The following is a 22,335-nucleotide window of genomic DNA, read 5'->3' as shown; positions in this document are numbered from 1 at the left end:
GCTTAAGTGATTTTCTGGATTAGGGTCTTGCATCAAAGGCTCATAAAACTGTTTCCACTATTTTGAACCCAAGTTTATCCAAAAAAACAAAAACTCTTTGACTTTAATGGGCTTTCCTGTGTGATGCTTCTGACCCAGAGTAGACCACACAACACAACAAATACCAACATGTATACCAAACAACAACAAAATGCAGGAAATACTAAAACCAAAACCCTCCTTCTGAAAAAAACCTCCAGCTTAACTCCTGGGCCACATAGAACCGTGAACTGATGGAAATCTTAGCTTAGTCTGGAATACTAGACCTTTAATTAGTTTATTACTTTCTACTTTTTAAGTTTTTAAGTTTGTTAACTAATCAACTAAGCCCTTAACATGCAATGTTTTAGAAAAACACATAAAAGAGCGCTGCTGCAAGAACACACCCAGCTCAGAATGCAAGGGTTTGTGGAGGAAATCATGGTTTGCAGATGAAGGGCTGCAACCTGTCCCTCTGCAGAGCCCAAGCAAAACCTCACCTTAACACTGCTGCCAGCTGCCCAGGATTTTGAAAAAAAAAAAAAAAAAAAATCAGCAGAAGAAATCTCAAATCACAATTTACATTCCTTAGCTCTATCCTTGAAACAGGTCTCAAAAACATTCCTAGAAATTTTGTAGTGGCAGGAGATACCTGTGAATTGCTTAAAAACAGGTTTCCCCAACTGCAAATGCAAAAAGTCTCTGTAACATGGCACCTAATTCAGCCTTGCACCTAAAGGAGGCCACTCCAAAACCCACTGTTCTAGAAAAGTGGTGATTGTTGACAAAGTTTAGATCTGACTGCTTCATAACTGTGGCCCATACACAAAGTAAAAAATGTGTTTATGGATGACGGCAGCCACCCTGCTAAGAGCTGACATTTGGTTTACCTTGGCAATGTATACAGTATAAGACTGCATATCATCTCTTATAAAACCAGTTCAGTGAGCAGCATAAAATATGGATTATTAAAAAAGTTAGTTATACACAAAGATACAGAAATACATCTTCTAAAGATTGTAATTGATGGAAAACAATACAAATTGCAGAATAAATTATATTTATAATTTATATTATTATATTATTATTTATATTATTATTTATTATTATTATTTAGTGCCTAAAACATGCAGCAAATAAGAGCAGGCACCAGTAATAGAGGAAGAAATGGCAAATTAATGCAAACCATATTTTAAAACTATTATAATTTTTAAATATAACCATGCCTTATTTTACTGTGTCTCTTTTGGAGACAAAATTTTCACAGTTTTTTTAATGGACACTCCTACTTACTAACTCCTATTTACTTACTGTCTTACTAGCAATATTTTAGAAGTCAGTCCCAAAGAAAGTCAAGCATTTGGAGTTTTTTTAACTGATTAATATAATCAGAAAATGATAGATTTTCAAAGCAAGTTACATATCCCATATGAAATGATCTTGTTGTAATTCAAAAGTGAAAATACAGGAAGCCATAAGAAAATTATGTTTCAAATGTGTGATTCAGAGGGTCAATACAATGCTTCAAGACTCATTCAGATCTCCACTTTGAAAGCCAGTCATAGGAAAGCAGTTCTTATTACTTGTTATGCACTTGATTTCAGCAGAGCTAATCAACTTGCTTTGTTTTAAAATCAGGTCTCACCTGCCTAGCACTGAGCAATCAGAGAGGTCAACCATCCATTGCTGAGACAAATGCTCCTTCATCAAAGGTTTCAAAATCACAGAGCACAAAGGTGTTCCTAGTTTAAACCAGGAGGAAGAAAAGAAAAAAAAAAAAAAACTCTTACAGTGAATATCAGAGATTTCTTTTGCTTATTTTGTTTTCCCAACATAGGGTTTAATGTTGACTAGAGAGTTGACTCTCTAAAGGTCAGATATATCTGAAGTGTCTGATGTGAAAAGCAAATACAGGTTGCAAAACTGAGCTGGAGGAAGCATGAAGGGCCCCAGGAAGTCACACTTTGTTAACAACCTGCTCTAGAGGAAGGTAGGTTGGAATGATGACCGTGAAGCTCTCTTCCAACCCAAATATTCAGTGCTTTCAGATTCCATGATGTGAGCATGCGACTGTTCACATCGTTCATATCAAATTTCTTCTTTTTGTTCCATTGCTTGTCTCACATAGTAACAGAATCTTCTTGGGCTTGACAGCTGCATACAGTGGCCCTTGGACACATTACAGGTCACAGAACTGAAACTGCATTTTACAAAGAAAGAGCAAACACATCTTGGGTGATTTCTAAGGAGGCTGAATGTACGGTCAGTCCCACTTCTGCATTTCTCATCTGGACATATCTTACCTCTCTCCTCGGCTGTGCCCTCCACAACACCTTCAAAAAAATTAAAAGCCTTCCTTTTCCATGCTGGCTCACAGTTAAATGTAAGTCACATCATCAACCCATCAAACAATGTAGCTCCACAAATGAGCTGGAGGAAGAGACAGCCATGGCCCCTGGGGACTGCAGAGACATCCTTGTGTCCCTTTGCCCCAGAGACCACCTGGACATGCCCTTGAGCTCTCCACCAGGCACCTTCAGCCTCATGTCAAAGACATATTCCACCACACCAGGTTTATCCCTTTGTTTATTCCCTGAGTGTTGCAACACCGGCCAAAGTGACTCCCAAAGGCTTGTGTTTCCCCAGGACCAGGCAGAAAGGAGCAGCTGTGATTGCAGTTTAAGCCAGGCTGCACAGAATGACTTGGCAGCCACCAGCACTGCCCTCCTGGAACAAAGCTGGGCTGAGACAGCTCCAGGGTCCCAGCAGGCAGGCTGTGTTCCAAGGCACGCTCTCCTGTCCACTCTACCCTGATGACAACTCCTCTCCCTTGAGTGGCAGCCCCAAATGCCACCCAGCCTTCTGGCAGCACGCCCTGCTCACCAGAACACCTGCATGTGTGTTCGGATGTTCCCGTGAGCTGCACAGGTGATGAGAGAAGGACCAGAGCAGGGGCAGGGAGGCAGCTCTAAGGAGAACAGACAGGATGAGCTCACTCTGAGGACTGAGGCCACACAAGCTTTCTGAAACACTTGGCTGGCCAGCAGGCAGAGAGGTAGATGTATTTCATAAGCACTTGGAATGTACTAGTAGAAGCTTTGCTATGCTTCTTTGGGGGTGAAATTGCACCAATACAAGGTAATCAAATGCACTGGTTTATAGAACTGATAGGACTTGGACTGATCAAACCTGGGATCATCCCACCCCAGCCAGGCCAGTAAAACATTTATTTCTACAGCTTGACCTCAACAATGCAGCTTAAGATGATGCTACAGTCACAACAGGCTACCGAACCTTGAGAGATACCACCGAGTCCCAGTCATCCATGTGCACCCTCTAGCACTACACGTTCACTAGGAAAACACTTCCATAGTGAAAATTAATTTTCTCACATCACAGGGCGGACACCAAGGTGCAGCCACGGGGCTTACCAAGTTCCAGGCCACTATACCTGAAACCACTGAGGACTGAGAGGCAAGCATCCGCCCCACACTCTTCCTCTGCAGACCCTTCCATTACTGAAAGATAATACTGAAGAGGTTCGACCTCCATTCTCATCTCTAAGACTAAATAATTACAAAAAACCAAAAGCACCAATTTTATTAGCAACCAAAGGATTTGTGATTTGGAAACTGAGACAACAATATGTCACATCACCAGTAGCTTTTAAAAACCTCTTTCTTCCTTTCTTCCTTTCTTCCTTTCTCTCTTTCTTCCTTTCTCTCTTTCTTCCTTTCTCTCTTTCTTTCTTTCTTTCTTTCTTTCTTTCTTTCTTTCTTTCTTTCTTTCTTATTTATCAGAATACGTCATGACACCAAATAGCTTCTACCTTGGGAAAAAGAACACCAAGAAACTACAGAAACTGTTTTTAGATGCCTCATTCTGTTCCTATATGATGGGCAGAGGGTACTGTACAGCTTAGAACATCATGTGCCAGCTGCTGCACTATGGTAGAGATGCAAAGGAATGGCAGCCCTAAGGAAGGGATGAAGACAAGTGCTTCATGCTACCTGCCTTTTTTGAGATTTAAACTGCTGTGGCCCCTGAAAGGGGCCTCTATTCTTTCAGCTGGGAGGTGAAAGTATGACCACCTCAAAAACAAGGGAAAGTGTTAGAGATGAGAATGTACAGCAAAGGAATTGGTAATTCCAAGTCATACAGAGTGGATCACAAGGTTTTACCTAGGATGTATGTTACACAGTAGTAAGTTTATATATTACAAGAATCAAGGAAGGTTTATACAGCATTAGATAGAGTCAATCTGAAAGGAACACAGAGGGAAGATCAAAACTTGCTAAACTGTGGCCTCAGCTTCTTCTTGTGCTATGTACCATCCAAGGAGACTCAAACTGGTTAGTGCAATTCTCAAAAAATTGGATTACCCTGCTTGAACCTAACACCTCCCTGGAGAGAACAAAAAAACCTATAGATCAGCCTGCTGGAGGACACACCTGCAGGGATACCCCTTTTCACTTAACATAGTACTACTAAGTAAAAAATAAACTTAAGATAATTTGAACCACAAAAAAGGAGGAAAATATTAATGTAGGAAAATAGGTATGAAGTAATGCAATAATTTAAACAGATTTTTCCTCCTGGAATAGTTTCATTTAGCTTCCACAGACCAGATTAGAGCCACACTGTCAGACATTGTAGATGGGATGCAGCAGTCCAGCATGGTCTGTGCCATCTTATTTGTAGCAGCAGTCACATTCAGCATAGTGCTGACAGCAGCCTGAAGGGACTGACCTTCCATTCTTAGTGCTGAGCTTCCCCATGACATGCTATCCTGTACTGCAATCCCACCTTATAGACAACCCAGCACAATTCTGGCTTCACGGCCACTAAAACCTGTTTTCTATTATTCAGGACACCTCCCAGTGTGGTTATGCAGAGGCAAACAAGAACTCCTGGGGAGAATGGAGGAGTGACACCCTGCAGTTCCCAAGCCCACAAAGACAATCAACACGTACACAAAGCTGTGCTGGCCCCAGAGGGACCTACGCTCTTAGGTGCCAACATGAATTCTGAAAACTGAAACCCAGGCATGTAAATAATTTACCAACAGCCCAGACTGGAGTACTGCCTGCACTGCATAATCATGTGTATTCCTGGACAGTCATGTTTATTGAAATCACATTTTCCTTTACAAACAGTAGACATTTCAAACTCACCTACCTCCTGCTCTTTTAAAGCTACTACATGGCATTTTGCCTTTCACTGGGAGGGGTCACACTGGAAAGCAATAACAAGTAACAATTATCTGCTCCCTGTTCCTATAATATAAAAACAAAAAGAAAAAAATGTGACCATGAAGCTCAAAGAGAAATGTCTTTTTCTGGCATAGTTCTGGATGATTTTTATGTTTTCTTCCTGATTCTGGTTACTACTAGAAACAACATACTTCAACACATTCACTACTGGGCGGTCACTGTGCCCTGACCTTGTAACAGTCATGAAATCTTTTTTTTTTTTCCTAATCAATCCACAAAACAATTAAGGAAACTGGTTCAAACACAACAACTTATTTGCGCTTATTGTGGTTTTTAATACTACTAAGACACTACTAGATAAGCCTGCTAGCACTTTAAATAAGGTTGTTATGGTATAAGATAAACTTACCAAAAATCTGTAAATTGATTGCACAACTTCAGAGCATGCTTCAGAGAGAAAGAAAATTATGATGATATTTCCTTAAACTCATTTTAGGCTCATATCAGTATAGACTGATTCTTGCAGGTAACACTACAATTCCCCTGGCAGGTCCAAAAGACATGAATCTCTAAAAATTGGTTACTCCAGTGTTTCGGTAACAGAATTTTGTGGTTCACAACTCAAAACATTAGCTATTTTTTTTTTTTCTTAGTTTACAAGCAGATACTGTGTATTTTGTACTATGTCCATAAAGAGACATAAAAAAACATTCCACTGTAAGCATGTTTCTTTTATCAGCAAGTAGAGCAGAAAAGATACAGAAGATACATTGCTACAGCAATCTGTGTGAAATATCATCCAGGTTCATAATGTTATGCATAGTAGCAGAGCTCTCTTTTCAAACCCCAAACGTCTGAATCACAAACATTCCATCTTTAAATCTGAAGAAAAAAAAACAAACAGAAAAAAAAAAAAACCCACAAACAAGCAAACGAGCAAAAGCGTTCGGTCAGCAGCATCATAGTGGAAAGAAGTGATAATTTACTAAAGCCGGAGGCGCTTTTCTGGCATGTTACACCTAACCTCGTGGCTATTTGGAATAACGCCGCCTCAAAACTGCCGTGCCATGTGCTGCCCGTAGCGTGGGCAGTCTTTTTTTGCTAAAAGCCTTTCACGGCTACCAGAATACAAGCAGAACCGTGTGTTTGTATGAAACTACTCAAGTCCCCGTCTGCAGAAACACGCGGAGCTAAACCGCACCGGCCCCAGAACACCAAATTCCCCGTAAAACAGCCCCCAGAAGCCGTGGGGTTTCCCTTTGCCGTCAGCTAACACTGATGTGTGTTAAACCTGATCTGGTCCCCCGGAGATGCCATTTGCGGACTGGCTCGGACGCCCCTCGCTGGCACAGGCGAGCGCTCTGTCCTGGCCGCTCGCCACCGCCGGGCTCGGACACTGCCCCTCCGGAGCGGCGGGAGCTCCGAGCGACACGGAGGGACACGGAGGGACACGGAGGGACACGGAGGGACACGGAGGGACGCGGAGGGACACGGAGGGACACGGAGGGACACGGCACCGCCCGTGCTGGGGACAGCGGTGTCACCGCTCCTGCTGGGGACAGCGGTGTCACCCCGCGCTGGGGACAGCGGTGTCACCGCCCGTGCTGGGGACAGCGGTGTCACCGCCCATGCCGGGGACAGCGGTGTCATCCCCCATGCCGGGGACAGCGGTGTCACCGCCCGCACTGGGGGACAGCGGTGTCACCGCTCCTGCTGGGGACAGCGGTGTCACCCCGCGCTGGGGACAGCGGTGTCACCGCCCGTGCTGGGGACAGCGGTGTCACCCCGCGCTGGGGACAGCGGTGTCACCGCCCATGCTGGGGACAGCGGTGTCACCGCCCATGCCGGGGACAGCGGTGTCACCGGGGACAGCGGTGTCACCCGCGCTCACCTGCGGGTCGGCGCGCTGGCGGTGCGGGGGCTGCCAGCCGTGTCCCCAGCGGTGCCCGCGGCACACGGAGCCCAGCGGCGACAGCAGCAGGTCCCGCCACGCCGCCATGCCCCGCGCCCGCGATCCTTGTCCCGCGGGGCGGGCGCGGCGCCGTCCTTTACCCCTGACTCCCCGGTGAGGCAGGTGCGGTGTGCCCCAGCCCTGCCCGGGGCACGCTGCCCCCAGCGCCACGCTCCCTGCGGCAGGCGGGCGAGCGGCCGCTCCGCCCCGGGAGCCCCGACGGCCGGGCCGAGCAGATCTCCGCTCGCACGCTTCCCCTCCCGGGCCCGGCTGCGCTCTTCTTCCGCCCTGACAAATTCTGTCTCACCTCGGGACACCGGACCACAGGTATCCCGCACTCAGCAAAAGCTTTTTGTCTCTGGTTTGCCTGCATCTCAATCCCCACGCCAATGCCTCAGTCCTTTTTCAAGGGGCTGTAAAAGTAAAGTAATGGTATAAGTTACGATAAAAGTAACAAGGCGTCCGAGAGGAAATTAGCAATTCTCTTGAATTATGAAATATGAAGACTCGAATCACAGATAATCAAGACGTTATTGAAGGCAAAAGGTAAAAATGCAACAGCAGCAGCATTACAGCTCATAACTATGAACACAATCAATGAATAAGAAAACAGTATGTGACCAGAGTACTAATTAAAATCTTCATAAAGTGATGAAATTTGGATATAAATCAAAATTTTTTAACACTTAGATTCTTGATCTTCTTAGTCATCCTCACATACCTTATGCCTTATGCGTATCACTTTTTCCACACTGACAAAACTTAGAAAAGGAGCCTCAACACCCCCTCAGCAGTTACCACTATCCCCTGCAGTGTAAAGCCCTTGCATGTCCCAGGGACCACAGCCATCAAACCAAAGTCCCTGCAATAATTAGACCTGCTTGTACCTAGGGTAAACCAATAAAATGGGCATAGAGCCCATTCTTTGGGCTGTACAGAGCATTCTTTGTCCAGAATTTGTTTCCAATCTTTGTTTTCTTCAACTTGTTTCTCAAACCTTAATTTTCAGTCAATCTCAGTTTCCTCTTATCTCAAACTTTCCCTCTTCATATAATAAATCCCAGGCTCCAGTTCTTTGGTTTCTCAGCTCTGCTCTCTCATCCCATCATCATGTTTCTTTTATTTTGTTGGTTTCTGGCCACTGTATTGACTTTGAGTTCCAATGTTCATCTGGTTCTGCATGTCATCTATATTTCCTATATCTTTCTAGATGTTTCCCTTATTTTTTGGTCTCCCAATTTCTAATTTTCCTGCTCAGCCTAGTCTTATTTTTCTCTGTTGTGCTCAGCTCTCCCTCCTCCTCAGGAGAAGCTTGCCTTCCTGAGCAGAGACCCTGTAAGCACCAGGGAGAATATAGTTCATACACACAGTCACAGCAGCACGCCAAAAAACAGAGTCTGCTTGGTCCTTGACATGCCTCAAGGACCTTTGAAATACTGGCTGTCAAACTTAGCAGTGGTTTCTCATAAACTATTATCTGAGTGTCAGAGACAATAATAAAACTGTTTCCAGCCCCCTACCAAACTCGGTTTTCTGCTTCTGGTATTTCTTTTATTTTGTCTTTAGATTTTTATATTGTATTTCCCACAAAACAGGCCTTAAGAAAGTATTACAGCTTCTAATAACAGGATGGACTTCTAGAAATTTTAGCAGATGTTGAACATTATGTTCATTTTTCACCTAGTTACACTACTATTTTTTTTAAGGTATTACATTATTGTCAATTAAATTTTCTCAATCAAGTCATCCTGAGTCAGCATAAAGCCTCTGTCTAAATTTGCTAGTATCATCAATGTTTATAAATGAAGAAAGTAAGTCTTTTAATAGGATGTGTTAGTAACTGATACTGGTATGTTATGATACCTGATATGAATCTGAACTCCATAAGGAATTTGAAACACAAGTATCCCAGCACATGCAGGTGCATTTGACTTACTGGGTCACATGTACATATTCCAGTGATTGCAACCATTTTCTTAATTCCAAGTTTATGCCATTTCTTTCTAAATCGTGAACAGTTCTTCAGACATAAGAAATTCTCAGTCTTCCCTGATTATCAGGTCTTGCTGTTTCTCACCTAGTACAAAGACCTAAAAATCTGCTGTAAAAAGCCATATAAACCAACTAAAGCTGCAAATTCCCACACCCAATTCCTCAGCACTTCACTGATATGAAAACACATGTGGTATCTTTTATAACAGCCACTTTAGTAGTTCGAAGTCCACATAACTCTCATGTACTCTCCTGTTTTCTCTAGAAATCAGAACTGCTGAGATGTCTCCTCCTTATCAATCTTAATTCTAGAGACTTACCTTAAGACCAGTGCTATCTTGCTTGTCCATCTTTAAGCCTCTTTTTTGTTAGTCCTTTATTTCCAGTGTCTAAGCTGTCACTTCAAAAGCACTGCAGACAGCTCAGTTCTTGGGCGGTCATTAGGAACAGTGCATCACATCTCCTGCTTTTCATGTCCTAAGTAAGTTAAATGTATACTTGTCAAAGTATGACTGCATTAATTCATGAATCACCTGGCACTGTTTCCAAAGTCCAAGTGTACCGAACAGCACTCTCAAAGGAGGATATTAATAGAAACACATACCAAAGAGCTATGGGTTTGTTCCTGTTGTTTCCATAGGCAGCCTGCAAAGGCATAAACATCCAGATACCCACTCTCTTTCCTAAGATCTGTTACATCATACCTCGTATCCAGAAAACTGCACTGAAATGTTTTGGGGTTTTTTTCCACCCATCATGTTTAATCAGGCAGAATCTGCTAGATGTTCATAGTCTTTGGAATGAAAAAGCCCAAACTTATTTGCATCTCATGCACTAATCTGTTTTAGAGGAAACTCCCAGTTTCGTTGTTTCATCATGTCCAAGCACACTGAAGATACCAAGTTTCATAAGACTACATACACACCTTTACCTTTGCCTTAGTGCCCCAGCAGACCTTCAAGAACTGATGATGCAGCAAAGAGAGGAGGGAGGAATAAAACTGGTAGACAGCTTCTAGATTTTTCTCCATTCATATCACCATCAGCAAATAAGCCTGCCTTCAGGCTTATTTATCTACTAACAAAAACTAAAGTAGAAGACTAAAGACCAAAAGCTGGCAGCAGATATATTGAGCACACTCATCAGATGATGATTCTTCCAGCCTCTGCTTTATCGTGCTGTGGAAAGGCATTGTGGCAGGTTGTTGTTCATTATAGCACAAAATATAAATATTGTTTTACCATGAAGATTCTGAATTACAACGGAACAGCATTTTCTGCTTGGTCTTTCCCTTCTACACACAACGTGTGAAGGCAGCCTCCTGTGCATTAACCTTGCAGTGCCAAGTCCACCACTAAACAATGTCATTAAGTGCTACATCTACACATCTTTTAAAAACCTCCAGGGATGGTGACTCTATCACTTCCCTGAGCAGCTTTGTTCTACTGCTTGGCAACCCTTCCAGTGAAGAAACTTACCCTAATATCCAATCTAAGCCTCCCTGGCACAACTTGAGGCTATTTTCTCTTGTCCTCTTTTGTTACTTGGGACAAAACCTCAACATCTGCCTCACTACAACCTCCTTTCAGGTTATGAAGACAAACACAAAGAAGATCCAGGACCAAAGGATAACATTGTGGTTTCTAACTCAACATTCAATGACTCCTCAGGTGGTATGTGTAGCTAAACAGTATCACATTTAACTTTCCAGGTTTCTGGGGAGCCTTTATTGACCAATAACATAATTCCTACTTCTAAGAATAAGCAGTCTTGAAGGTTTTGTAGAATAGTCCTCAGGAAACATTGCCTCTCCTCTGTTTGCTCTCTCATTCCCACAGACTGGCCAACAGATTTTCCAAAATTACCACCTTTCAGAGTACTCCTAAAAGGTAAGAATTCTGACTCAGCTTCCTGAACTGTGTCAAATACAGGCACGTGGATTCTTCAGTGATATTTCCTCCAGAGCTCTCAAATCCTCATTTTGAAACAATTTTCAAAATCTGTATTTTGCTTTCCCACCTTGTTTTGTCATACTAAGCACAAGCTAGGGTTGGTGTGGGGCTGATGCTCCTCTACAGTTTTATGGGTGACAAGGACAGTAGGAGCAAGAGCACCCTCAGCATGTTTGCCAATGACTCCAAGCTAAGTGGTGCAAACATGCTGAAGGGAAGGGATGCCATCCAGAGGGACTTTGACAGGCTGGAGAGGCGAGCCAATGCAAACCTCGTAAAGTTCAACAAACCTAAGTGCAAGGTCCTACACCTGGCTCAGGTGCACCCAGACACACCCACAGGTGGGGCAGAGAAGTAATTGAGAGCAGCCCCGTGGGCAAAGATTTGGGGGTGATGGCTGGTGAGAAACTCAACGTGGGCCAGTGTGCATTTGCAGCCCAGAAAGTCAAAAGCATTCCAGGCTACATCCAAAGGAGTGTGGCCAGCAGATTAAGGCAGGTGATTCTGCCCCTCTGCTCTGCTCTGTGAGACCCAGCTGGAGTCACCTACCCTGCATACGGCTCTGGTGTGCCCAGCATAAGGACACCAACCTGTCAGAGCAGGTCCAGAGGAGGACCATGAGTTGGTGAGAGGACTGGAACATGTCCACTACAAAGACGGGCTGAGAAAGTTGTGACTGTGCAGCCTGGAGAAGAGACCTCTCAGCAGCCCTCCAGAACCTGAAGGGAAGCTGGAGACGTCCCAACCCTGGCAGTGTTTCAGGCCAGGCTGGGTAAGGCCTTGGGCAACCTGGTCTAGTGGGAGGTGTCCCTTTCCATGGTAGCAGGGATTGGGACTAGATTTTAAATCTCATCAAAATGATTTTAAGGCCTTTAACATTCTATGTTTTTATGGTATCTTTCTCACAGGAACTGTACAGAAGTTAGAATTGGGAAGATGGAGGTTTGTGTTTGCACTCACATTCAAAGATATGCCAAAGCAAGTGCATTGAGCTTTAAAGGAGACAAACCAAAATCTTTGTGCTTAAACCTGAAAAATGAGCCTTATCCACGACTGATTTCTTTAATTTGAACTGAAAATTATTTACCTAAAAATCAACTATTCACAAAAAAATTTAAAAAACTAAAATTACCTAAAACTCAAATACCTGAAAATCAAGGGTTAAACAATTATGAATGTACATGGAGCATCATGCTTCACTAAGGAAGCAGGAAATCTGTCCTTTAGTGACCTATGGCTGGAGGCAAGAGGAAAACCTGAATTCACTAGGATGTCTCTGAAGCACACTGAGCACACCCATTCTCAGAGTGGAACACAAGACTTTAAGCAATGCCAGATTATACAGTTCAAGAAGATGGGCAGTTTCATGGTGAATAATACTGTCCATTGTCTGTGTCAGTCTTCCAAAGACCAGAGACATCCATGTTCATGTGACACGTGTGTTTAACAAGTGCTGACTGCTCTGCAGGCAAGGAACACTTGACTGTTTGCGTTTACAGGCTACCCTAGCAATTGTGGGGTCTGGGCATGGGTTCCTCATCAGGCACATCACGATGGCCAAGCCATGGCAGAGGAGCCAGGGAATCATCTGGATTCACCCTATACGTTGTACCTGGCCTGCAGGGCTTTGAGTACCCCCTGTTGAAAGCAGCAGGCAGTTACCAGCAGTAACTGGTGTCAGCTGGCAGAGCACTGCTAGAATAACCAATGCTTTAAATAGTGTTCTGACTACTAAACTATACTACTACTATACTAAATAATATAAACATACCATAACAGTAACAGTCAAACTGATTAATCTGGCTGTTCATTGCTGCTGCTCTAATTTCACCTTTAGGTACCTAGATTTCTAAAAGGAAAGCAAAGTAAATTTAAGTTTACTTCTATTCAAGAAATTAAGTTTATTCTTCCCTTGCACCAATCACCCATTTCTAAAACAACGTTCTTCTAACACAGAATCTTAGTCTTTACATAATTTCTATACCAATGTGTTTGCTAATTGCTATAGCATGTTTTTAAATTATAGTTTTTATTATCACAGGAATCAGCATAAGCAATATTTTAAGTAGTATTCTCTTAAATTCCTTCCTCATAGGAAAACATATTAAGTATTTTTCCTCTCTGAAGAAAAACTGACTAGCTTAGGAGAGGAAATGAATTTAGTTTCACGCTTGGGAAAATCACATCAAAGTACTGAGACTGATTTTTATTTTCATATTATATTTCACAATTATACTTCAGAATTATGAGTTAAATTTCCACAATTAAAATCTGTATTTACACATTACACATTTGGAAATATAAAGGTTTTTCTGAAGTAGTTTTTACTCTTTTCAGTCACAGGTTTCTCCAATTTCATAAAGGCAAAAGAAGAAAAAATATTATAGCATACACAGATGCAACCCTTTGTGACTGATTCTTTAAAAAACTGTAGTTTCCAACTGATGATCATGAAACCAAAATATTTTGGTGGCTTACTTTCTGCCAAAGCAGTTCTTACATAATAATTATGTAATCAGAATCAAAATAAGGTGGGGTAATTTTTTTGGGTTTGTTTTTTGTTGTTTTTTTTTTGGTTGGTTGGGTTTGGCTTTTTTGTTTTTTTAACTCCAGGAATTAGAAGAAACTGAAAGCAATTTTCATACCCTGCAGTTGAAACATCAAAAGAAAATATCCAGCACGTAGTATCAGGCTTCAGAGAGAGGTATTTGACACTTTGCATAGATCCAATATAATTATTGTGTTTCAATTTAGATGGAAGATAATCTGCGTACTACTCAAATGAAGGATGTTACAAAATTCACCTGTGCAAGAGAACAATGAATGGCTCATTTCCATTCATAGCTCTGCATGAAAGGCTTTTCTCTAGCTTAAAATTCACTGTCGATAGTACAATGCTATTTTTGTTTAATTTTCTCAATCTCATACTTAGTAAATCACTTAATTAGTCATATTCCAATCCAAGTATGAACTGCAAGCATTCATATAAAAAAGTGGAAAAAGAAATGCAATGCTTAGCTAGTCCACAGCCCTTCTTTCAAAAGTTCATTATTGTAAAATAAGACAAAAGCAAGGAAACAATCATCCGCCATAATACTTTTAAAAACAAAGTAAACATACAAAAATTTACTTTGCCTCCATCCTGCTTTCACATTTTTTCCCCCTGGGAATGGTAACAATAGAAAAACTATTTTTTCTTTAATAGGGGAAAAAGTTATTGTCTGTATGGCTTTAACAGAAGAAAGAACAATGACTTTTTTAAGTTCCTTAGAAGTGACTAAGAGGTCATGAACACAAAAATACTTCACCAAGAACATTAAAAACATAAACTACTATCAACTACAACTATTACTTGCAAATGCAATAGTAATTGAAATACACTGTTAAAATATACTATACATCACCATCAAATTCTCTAATACAAAAAGCATGAAATATAAATTTTAATCAGGAAATAGGAAAACAAGTATCTCCCTTCTCCAATTTTCTTCATACATCGGAAATAGTTCCTTATATAGAAACATTTAAATACCTCTGCATGAGCTAGTTTCTTATGAATTAGCACTTACCTTTTTCTTCCTCATATTATCATTAGACACTTTAAGTAGCCTTCAGCCACCAACTGAGGTTTCCATCCAACACACAATCTGATAAAGCCTGTTCCCCAGTTCTAACTAAAGGAAACAGTGATACAAAGCAGTAACAACAAAATCCCATGTATTAAATTGATAATTGGGTTTGGTCAGCTGCTTTTTGGTTTGTTTTTTCTTTGGGGGATGAGATTTGGAGAGAATTAAATCAAAACTCCTTGACACAAGGTTTTTACTCTAGTTATGCTGAAAACCTTGTGTCACCTCATGATCAGGAACTTGTGAGTTGATCTGCCCTTATTTATGTATCACAGTGAGGAAATGATTAGCATTCATGATGTCACTGCTTGAATTTTCAGTAGCAGTCTGGAATTAAAGCATACCCGAAACATTTTCCAGATTCATGGTAACTTACTGTGAATGTGTATTGCCACCTAGAGTGGCAAAGTTATAACTGTACGCATGGAAGTAGCTAAGCCAGCCCAGGCATATCAGTTATTATGAAATGCTGCTTTGAGCACAAGTTTTCTGCAGAAAACAGTGAGTCTGCGTAGTCTAACCCCTCTTACCACAGTTGTGGTCAGATGCTTTCACAAAAGATTACATGAATTTCCCCAAATGAATCTACTGTTCTGGTTAGAATACACTGGCAGATGCTGGGTGGAAATTATCTTTGGTGTCACGCAGTAACGTATACATTTACATACTTTCTATCCTCTTCATGAAGGACCCTATATATTTCCCAAATACCTACATACAACCATGCTTTGTTAACATCCGTTAAATTCCTGCCAAACAGGAAAAAAAATCAACCAGTAACGGTCACATCAGTAGGAAACCTACTACATTTAGTTGATATCCATATTCAAATTACTGCAATGTTGCTGTGCTGAAGATGGAGCTAGTGCCGAAAATATTGTCATTGATCTGCTGGCTAACTATACATGCAGTCACAGACTGAGTTACTTCATCATCACCTACCTTTTATCCTCTGCTTTTCTTCCCTTTCCTTCTACCACACTCTATTTACCCAACACACATTCACTTGTGCAGCCTGTTTTTCAAAGTAGTTCTTCATTTTCCTGATCTGGACTGAGCTTTAATCTCCTCTCAGAGGCTTATCTAACTTGGCAACCATAAACATAAGGTCTTCAATAGATACAAATCAGACAACATGAAACAAGCCTTTAGTTTAGAATAATGCAAAAAAAATTCTAAAAGTTGGTTATGCTACTTGGCTACTTAAATCTGCTTTGAAACATAAAACTCCCACATTTGACTTAATATTATACCCGTACCCTTACTGTGCAACTTGCTGATGCAGCACCTGATCAGCCTGGGTGCTGTCTAGAACTTACAAGTTCTTAAGCTTGTGACACTGTTTTTTCCTTTTAGAGAGAAATATTTTAGAGAACACCAAACACCCAGTTAACTACAGAAAATATGAATTATTTCTTTCTTCTGAAATTTAAAACCGTATCAAATTAAAACTGTCAGTCAGTATGCAGCTACCAAATTGTCTCAAGATGTGTGATGGCATTTCTTTATCTCACAAGAACATTTTCTTCCCACAGGATATTAATGCATATGCAAATTAAAACATCCTAAGCTTACATACAGTTTATATGCAGCTTTTGAAAGGTCTCTAAAAAAAAGGAGTCAGAAGTCAAGACGAGCAATTTGGTAGTTCAGTGTCACATGGCATCTGGAGACACCAGACACTAAGAAATGCAACTTTATATCATACCTTTTCTAAGCTCTAATGCAGAATTTATGTAATCTATCATCTCTCCCCTTTACCGGCCCAATGTTTTCTATAACCTAGACTCTCAAGAGTAATTTCAAGTAGTTTTCCAAGGCTTTTAAATTTACCTCTATTTGCAAAGAGATGAATGGAAAAAATGAATCAGCTCAGGAAATGCTCTAAAAGTAGCCATAACATTCCAGCCTGTAACAGAGTCCACAACTGGAACAAACTAAGAGGAAAGTGCTTGCCTACAGCACAATTGCAAATGAAGTAAAGATATGGCTTATAGCACACTGGAAGCTTAGTATGTTGTAAAGGATTTACTTATCTTGTTATGGGGTAGATCAAACACGTTTCAAAGACAGTAATAAAACATCTTGTGTCCCATGAATAAAGTGGAATGACAGATTTTAATAGTAAAATGCAGGCTATTGCGAGGACGTATCTACTGCGAGTGAAGCAGATTTTAAATGAGCAGAGTATGTTGCATAGAGACTAGCTAATAATGCAAAATACTGGGTCCTGAGAACACTGGATGGTGTGAAATATTATAAAACTCACAAATATAGGAACACGTGGATTATCTAGTTAAAACCCCCCTAGATCATATAACCAATCCAAACACTTCAACAAATTAATAGATTTTTTTTCACTAATTTATTTTGGTTATAGTAAACATGAAATAGCAGTTTCAATAGCTTGCTTGCCAGAAAAAGAGTTTGTTTTTTAAAAAAAATTTTGAAGTATCTCCTAAGACAAGTCACTGTATTTGGACTTAAACAAAATGTTAAAACTGTCTGAGAAAAATACTTATTGTCCAAATTATCCAGCTAATCTGGTAGAAGGCATCCAGAAAGGCACTGTGAACTGCTAAAGTCACTAAACCACCTCCTTTCTTCAGAGATGCTCAGAGATCTTAACAAGCTAATGCAGCACAAGTACCAGAAAAAGCTTCTAAGTGTTTACCAAGAAAGCTGACAAGCTCACTATTTTAAGCAAAAAGACCTAATAAATCAACAGACACAGAAGCAGGAATCTTAGGAAATAAAGTCAAGAACTTCACATAGTTATAGGGCCAAAGTTTTCACACACACACAGGCCAAACTTTATTGTCCTTTAGCAAACACATTATTAGAAAAAAATAAAAATCATAAGTTGCCTTTTTCCATAATGATTACAGGAAAAATACAATGCTTTCTATCCTTAAAGACAAATCATATTCGCAAAATGTAAGTCTTCCCATACAACTTCAGTCTATTATTAAAGACATCTAATTGTATTTCAGTTTGTAAATAAATTGCAAATCACAAACATTAAGTTCATGTTTCACAGCAAAAAAACACTATTTGAACAAACTTCTGCAAAAACTTTCTGCAAAATTCACAGTCTCTGCAAAAACTACACCTCATTCAGTAAAGTTTGAAAGAGTGTGTGTGGTCATTTTATATTGCACTAACTTTTCTTGACACATCTGCCCCAATCTGTCATTCAGATGTTATCAACGGGTTCAGAGCAACATCACAAAGACTAAGAATAGCAGTTACTTTAGAATGAACCAAAAACATAAAAAACTCGATGCCCACTGCTGTGTGTAATGTGAAAAAGGGAAGGTGAAAAAACTTTTTCACAATGAGAATGTGAAACCTTCCAGAACAGCACCAGCTTTCAGCAGAATGTAGCCCCCCACTTCCCTTCCTCTTCTCTGCCACACTTGGTTTTTGGTTTGCATAAAAAAGGGAATGTTTTGTCCAATTCAGATGGACTCTTATTTTTTGGTTTAGCTATTATACAGAAAAAAAACATACACAGTTTGTGTGCTTTATGATAAACTCACATGTTCAATATTTCACTTTCAGGTACCACACATTTTTTTTGCCCAGGACAGACAAAATGATTTTGTATTTCCTTTCAACATGTAACATATCCCCATTTGTTTTAACTGCATCCCTATATTCTAGTTTTCTGTACTCTTCTTTTCAAGTATTCTTGTTAGACACTGTAGGCTCCTCCTTACTGCACACCTTCAGACAGCTTTACTGTTAAGTACCCAATACTGTTTATTCCATACACTAAGGCAACTCAGATTTGCTTTTAAAGACTGCCACAACAGTTTCTCCAAGATGGCATAAGCATGCTTATTATTTACTCAAGGAACACAACCTGAACCTCAATGGAAACAAGTTTCCTGGGAACAGATGCACAGCTATGAAACAACTGATCAGGTTTCCATTTCGGTCTCTGTGGTATCAGTCCTTTCACCAGTTTTAGCGCCCGATGGAGTCTCTTCATCTAGGTTCTGAATATCAGACAAATCAATAGCAGGCAGTGGTGCTCTCCAGTACAGGAATGAATTATATTGACAGAATTCTTCTTCTTGCTTTGAAAAGAGACAAATAAAAAGTTAATAAAACATTAGCGTGTATACCAGCAGCAGCAAATTATAAAATGAACTTTTTAATACAAGAAACTGAAACTAGGAAGAGTTGCTCAGCTATTACATATTAACAATTAATTTTATGATTCTTAACTAGATGATGATTTCTGCCTTTTTAAATACTCTTGCAAAGAATTATGTAACAGCATCCATAATTCCAGAAATTTCTTCAACTTATGACTTTTGCATTGAAAAAATCCACACTGTGACTAAGTCACTGTGACTTTGATGAGCCTTTACAGCGTGGCTCTTGAAAATATTAATGACCTGTCTGTTGGTTTTGCAACAGAATAAAAAAAACAGTAGTGAGTATCATCTCTACATCTTCTCAAGTAGTGAAAAAAATATGTTTTCCTTACTTCCCAAAAAAGTACATAAAATCACCATACCTCTCACTTAAAGAATACATTTTTCTATTTGTAACCACCCAGACCTCTCCTGAACTACAAACCGTTGTACTAAGCAACACCTTTCTGCTGCAAAACCCCTGCATGATTTAAAACCTGTAATAATTAAGACAGGATGAAAGGTGCAGACATTTCATAGCAGTAAGATAGCTCCTTGCCTGTAGAATACTATTAATGTGAATTTCCTCATTGGGAAAGTCTGTCTCCAGAAAATTTTGAAGAACAAAAGCTCCCATTACTTGAGACCAAAACCAATTAAATGACACCGTGACACAGGAACAAAAGGCTTGATTATACAAAAACTGGAAGAAAGCCAAACCAAAAATAGTTGCCCGTTCCTGTAAATTAGAAGTTTTGCATTAACATTTTGCACAGCATTAACAATAATTGACAAGAGTGGAAGGAATGATTTTCCAGTCTGTATTTCAACCTCGGCAGCATCACTCACACAGAACTGTGCAAGGCAGGTGGCTAACAAATTCTCAGAAAAAAATATCAGGCACTGCAGTTTCAGAAACTGTCAACAACTTTCAAAAACCCTCGCTTGCATAATTTGAATTCCCCTGACATTTCAGTAAGATTTTGCTCGCACTGAGAGCTAAATACTTAAAATCAGAAACCTGATGCTTTGTATGCATGAAGTGAATAACAGCACCCTTGTTTCAAAATTATTAGAGTCTAAGAGTTCATAAACACATACTCAATTTTGGACTAAGACTACATTCATAATTAATCTCAAGAGCTTTTATGTTTACAGATAAGCAATATTTCAGCATGAAAATGAAAAAAAACATCAAATACAAGAGACAGGCACAAACGCTAATCATTCATATGCAGAAGGCAAAATAAAACACCAAATAATCACCTTCAACTAAGTAAGTCTCCACACAGGTTTTGAGCAGAAATTCTGTCAAGGTAGGCAACATGTAGCAAGCTCAGAGACACAAAAGCTTAGTTTCTACAGACTAAGTTGCATAATATTTAAGGAGTTAGTTTTCCAACTCTAGTTGCAGAAGTGTACTTGGAAAAAAAAATTAAAATAATCTTTCTTCTCTAGCCAACTGTAATATAACACTTTAAGCGTTAACACTGTGAAATTAACGGTATCCTTATCATACTTATCTATGTAACGAAATACAGAAGCCATAAATAGCAAAGAACAGTATCAATCTAGGGATTGTATTTTGTATTTAAAATATACAGGTAGGACACGCAAAAACTGGAAAAAATATCTCTAGCCTGAGGTGTTAACCAAGCTTTATTTTAAAACTAAAACATTTTTATACAATACTGTACTGAGAGAAACAACCTGTTAAAAATACACTCCTAGAAAAGTATTTTATACAGAGAACTAATCTTTACTGTGTGGAAATTCACAGGGCTTGTGGTCTCCCAATCACTGCTAAAGTTTACCAATTTATGCCCAGTAACGCCAAGGGCAAGTAAAAGTTCACTAGTGTATCTGTGATGGGAGTCAAACTGTTCTGTAGAGGTTTGTCCAATTTGTTTAACTACTATGCTTATGAATACACGTGTTCTCTCTTCAAAAATTTTAAGAGATGCTTGCATTTAAAATGTATGTATAATATTCATAGGACGTAGAATTTTTCCTGAATTTCCTCCTGCCTTAATTTTATCATCCATCATCAATAAAACTCACTAACAAATCAATCAACAAAGAAAATAAAAAATGCCCAAAAAGGAAAAGGCTGCTTTCTTTTTACAAATCCTAAGTGGGTGTTGTACTACGAAAGGCATCAAATTCTCCAAATTAGTCTACAACTGCAATTCAAAGGCCATGTAACCTGATCAGACTTTCTGTCACTTCTGTACCACTGTATCTAATAGTTTGGTCTTACAAGGTCCAGGTGGGAGTAAAAGTCACTTTAACACGCACCAAACTTCTATGTTCGAAAGATGTGAAATTTGATCACAATATTTTTTGTTGTTACATGGTTTTTTTTCCTGTTTTAATTAAGATTTTCTTTTTATGTATCCTTTTTTTTTTTTTTCTGAGCTATTGTGTAAAATGCAGTCAAGGCTAGGAAGAAAAACGTACATTGTTCAAAGTTAACTAGAAAAGTCTTTTCCATATAGTCTAATAATTACAACACTGAGGCCACTGCCTCCACTAAATCTTTTAGTTAAAAGACAGCTCTGGCATTACTATTAAATGTCAAACCGTGAAGTTTAGGAAGCTGACGCTGTAGTGAGCCTAACCCTCACACAACAGAGGCGACACCAGAATAACCTCTGCATGCTTCCATCGCACTGCTGGATGGGATGAAGCTGAGCATAACCTCAGGTAACGTGGATAGCCTGTTTCACATCCACTTCATGGCCCGGAGCGGGGGAGGGACTGGTAGAGCTGGATGATACTTCTTTTGCCTCGAGGACGACAAAAATAAAAGGAGCTTTAAGAGGCCATTGGCCAGGAGGCACGGAAGGGGCTGGGCGGCACAGAGCGCTGCGCCATGCCCGGCGAAGGCCCGCCAGCACCCCCGGCGGACACGCGCGTCCGACAGACACGCTTCGGCCGCTACCGGCGCCGCCCCTCCCTTCCTCCCCGCGGACCAGCGCCCCGGTCCCGCTCAGTTACCTCGGCGCCGGCGGCGGCCCGCTCTTTGGCCCGGCCGCCCGCGCGTCCCTCCGCCGCTGGCAAGTCCTGGGGCGCCGCGGTCCCGCCGCGCCGCCGCCGCCCGCCGCCCGCGTCCCCCGGCTGCGCACTAGGGGGGCCGGGCCCGAGCCGCTTTCCCGGCGGCGCCTCCGCTTCCTCCAGCGGGCGCTTGGGCGCGGCCGGGCCCGCGCAGCCCGGTTCGCCCCGGGGGCGCCGCTCGCCCGCGCGGGGCAGCGCCGGCTCGCGCAGCAGCCGCTTCACCGGCACGTGACACATCAGCGGCTCCGCGCGCCGCTTGGCCATGAGGGGCCGCGCGCCGGCGGCTCTGCGGGGCTTGTGTGCCCCGCCGGCGCATGCGCGGCGGGCGCGCCCTGCAGCGCGCATGAGCGCCACGCTTGGCGGCGCCGGGGGGCG

At 41.1% G+C, this 22,335-nt stretch overlaps 2 protein-coding genes across 7 annotated transcripts in view; both read right to left on the bottom strand.

Moving 5' to 3' along the window:
- The window catches only part of TRPM6 (transient receptor potential cation channel subfamily M member 6), a 91,887-nt gene extending 77,094 nt beyond the window's left edge, over positions 1–14,793 (bottom strand). For 3 of the 4 annotated variants that reach the window (XM_086869833.1, XM_086869834.1, XM_086869835.1), the window contains exon 1: positions 7,123–7,259. In XM_086869833.1, the coding sequence (XP_086725959.1) occupies positions 7,123–7,230 (108 nt within the window). In that variant the 5' untranslated portion in view covers positions 7,231–7,259. Of the gene's footprint in view, positions 1–7,122; positions 7,260–14,695 lie in introns of those variants that run through there. The other variant, XM_023944834.2, reaches the window with a different exon arrangement.
- Positions 14,794–17,530: 2,737 nt separating this feature from the next.
- Positions 17,531–22,271, bottom strand: CZH9orf40 (chromosome Z C9orf40 homolog). Of its 3 annotated transcripts, XM_086869840.1 has the most exons (4): positions 21,904–22,271; positions 21,605–21,692; positions 20,170–20,211; positions 18,716–18,840 (listed from the first exon to the last, which is right to left on the bottom strand). In XM_086869840.1, exons 1-2 carry the CDS (start codon positions 22,222–22,224, stop codon positions 21,606–21,608), a joined length of 408 nt encoding a protein of 135 aa, XP_086725966.1. In that variant the 5' UTR covers positions 22,225–22,271; the 3' UTR covers positions 18,716–18,840; positions 20,170–20,211; position 21,605. The 3 variants fall into 3 exon arrangements, with proteins under 3 accessions (XP_086725965.1, XP_086725966.1, XP_086725968.1); XM_086869842.1 differs by lacking the exon at positions 20,170–20,211 and having other exon boundaries at positions 18,751–18,840; XM_086869839.1 differs by lacking the exons at positions 20,170–20,211; positions 21,605–21,692 and having other exon boundaries at positions 17,531–18,840; positions 21,904–22,256.
- Between the last annotated feature and the right edge of the window lie 64 nt (positions 22,272–22,335).

Source organism: Cyanistes caeruleus, chromosome Z (assembly GCF_971803275.1).
Source record: "Cyanistes caeruleus chromosome Z, bCyaCae1.hap1.1, whole genome shotgun sequence".
Taxonomy (NCBI): Eukaryota; Metazoa; Chordata; class Aves; order Passeriformes; family Paridae; genus Cyanistes; species Cyanistes caeruleus.
The sequence above is the reverse complement of the archived record's forward strand: the minus strand, read 5'-3'. Positions and strand labels throughout refer to the sequence as shown.

Bases quoted from the DNA above. Each gene is read 5' to 3' on its own strand.
- CZH9orf40 (XM_086869839.1), bottom strand. From the start codon at position 22,224: ATGGCCAAGCGGCGCGCGGAGCCGCTGATGTGTCACGTGCCGGTGAAG. The intron at 18,841-21,903 runs GTAACTGAGCGG...CTCTTTTCAAAG, and splicing joins GGGCCGCCGCCGGCGCCGAG to CAAGAAGAAGAATTCTGTCA.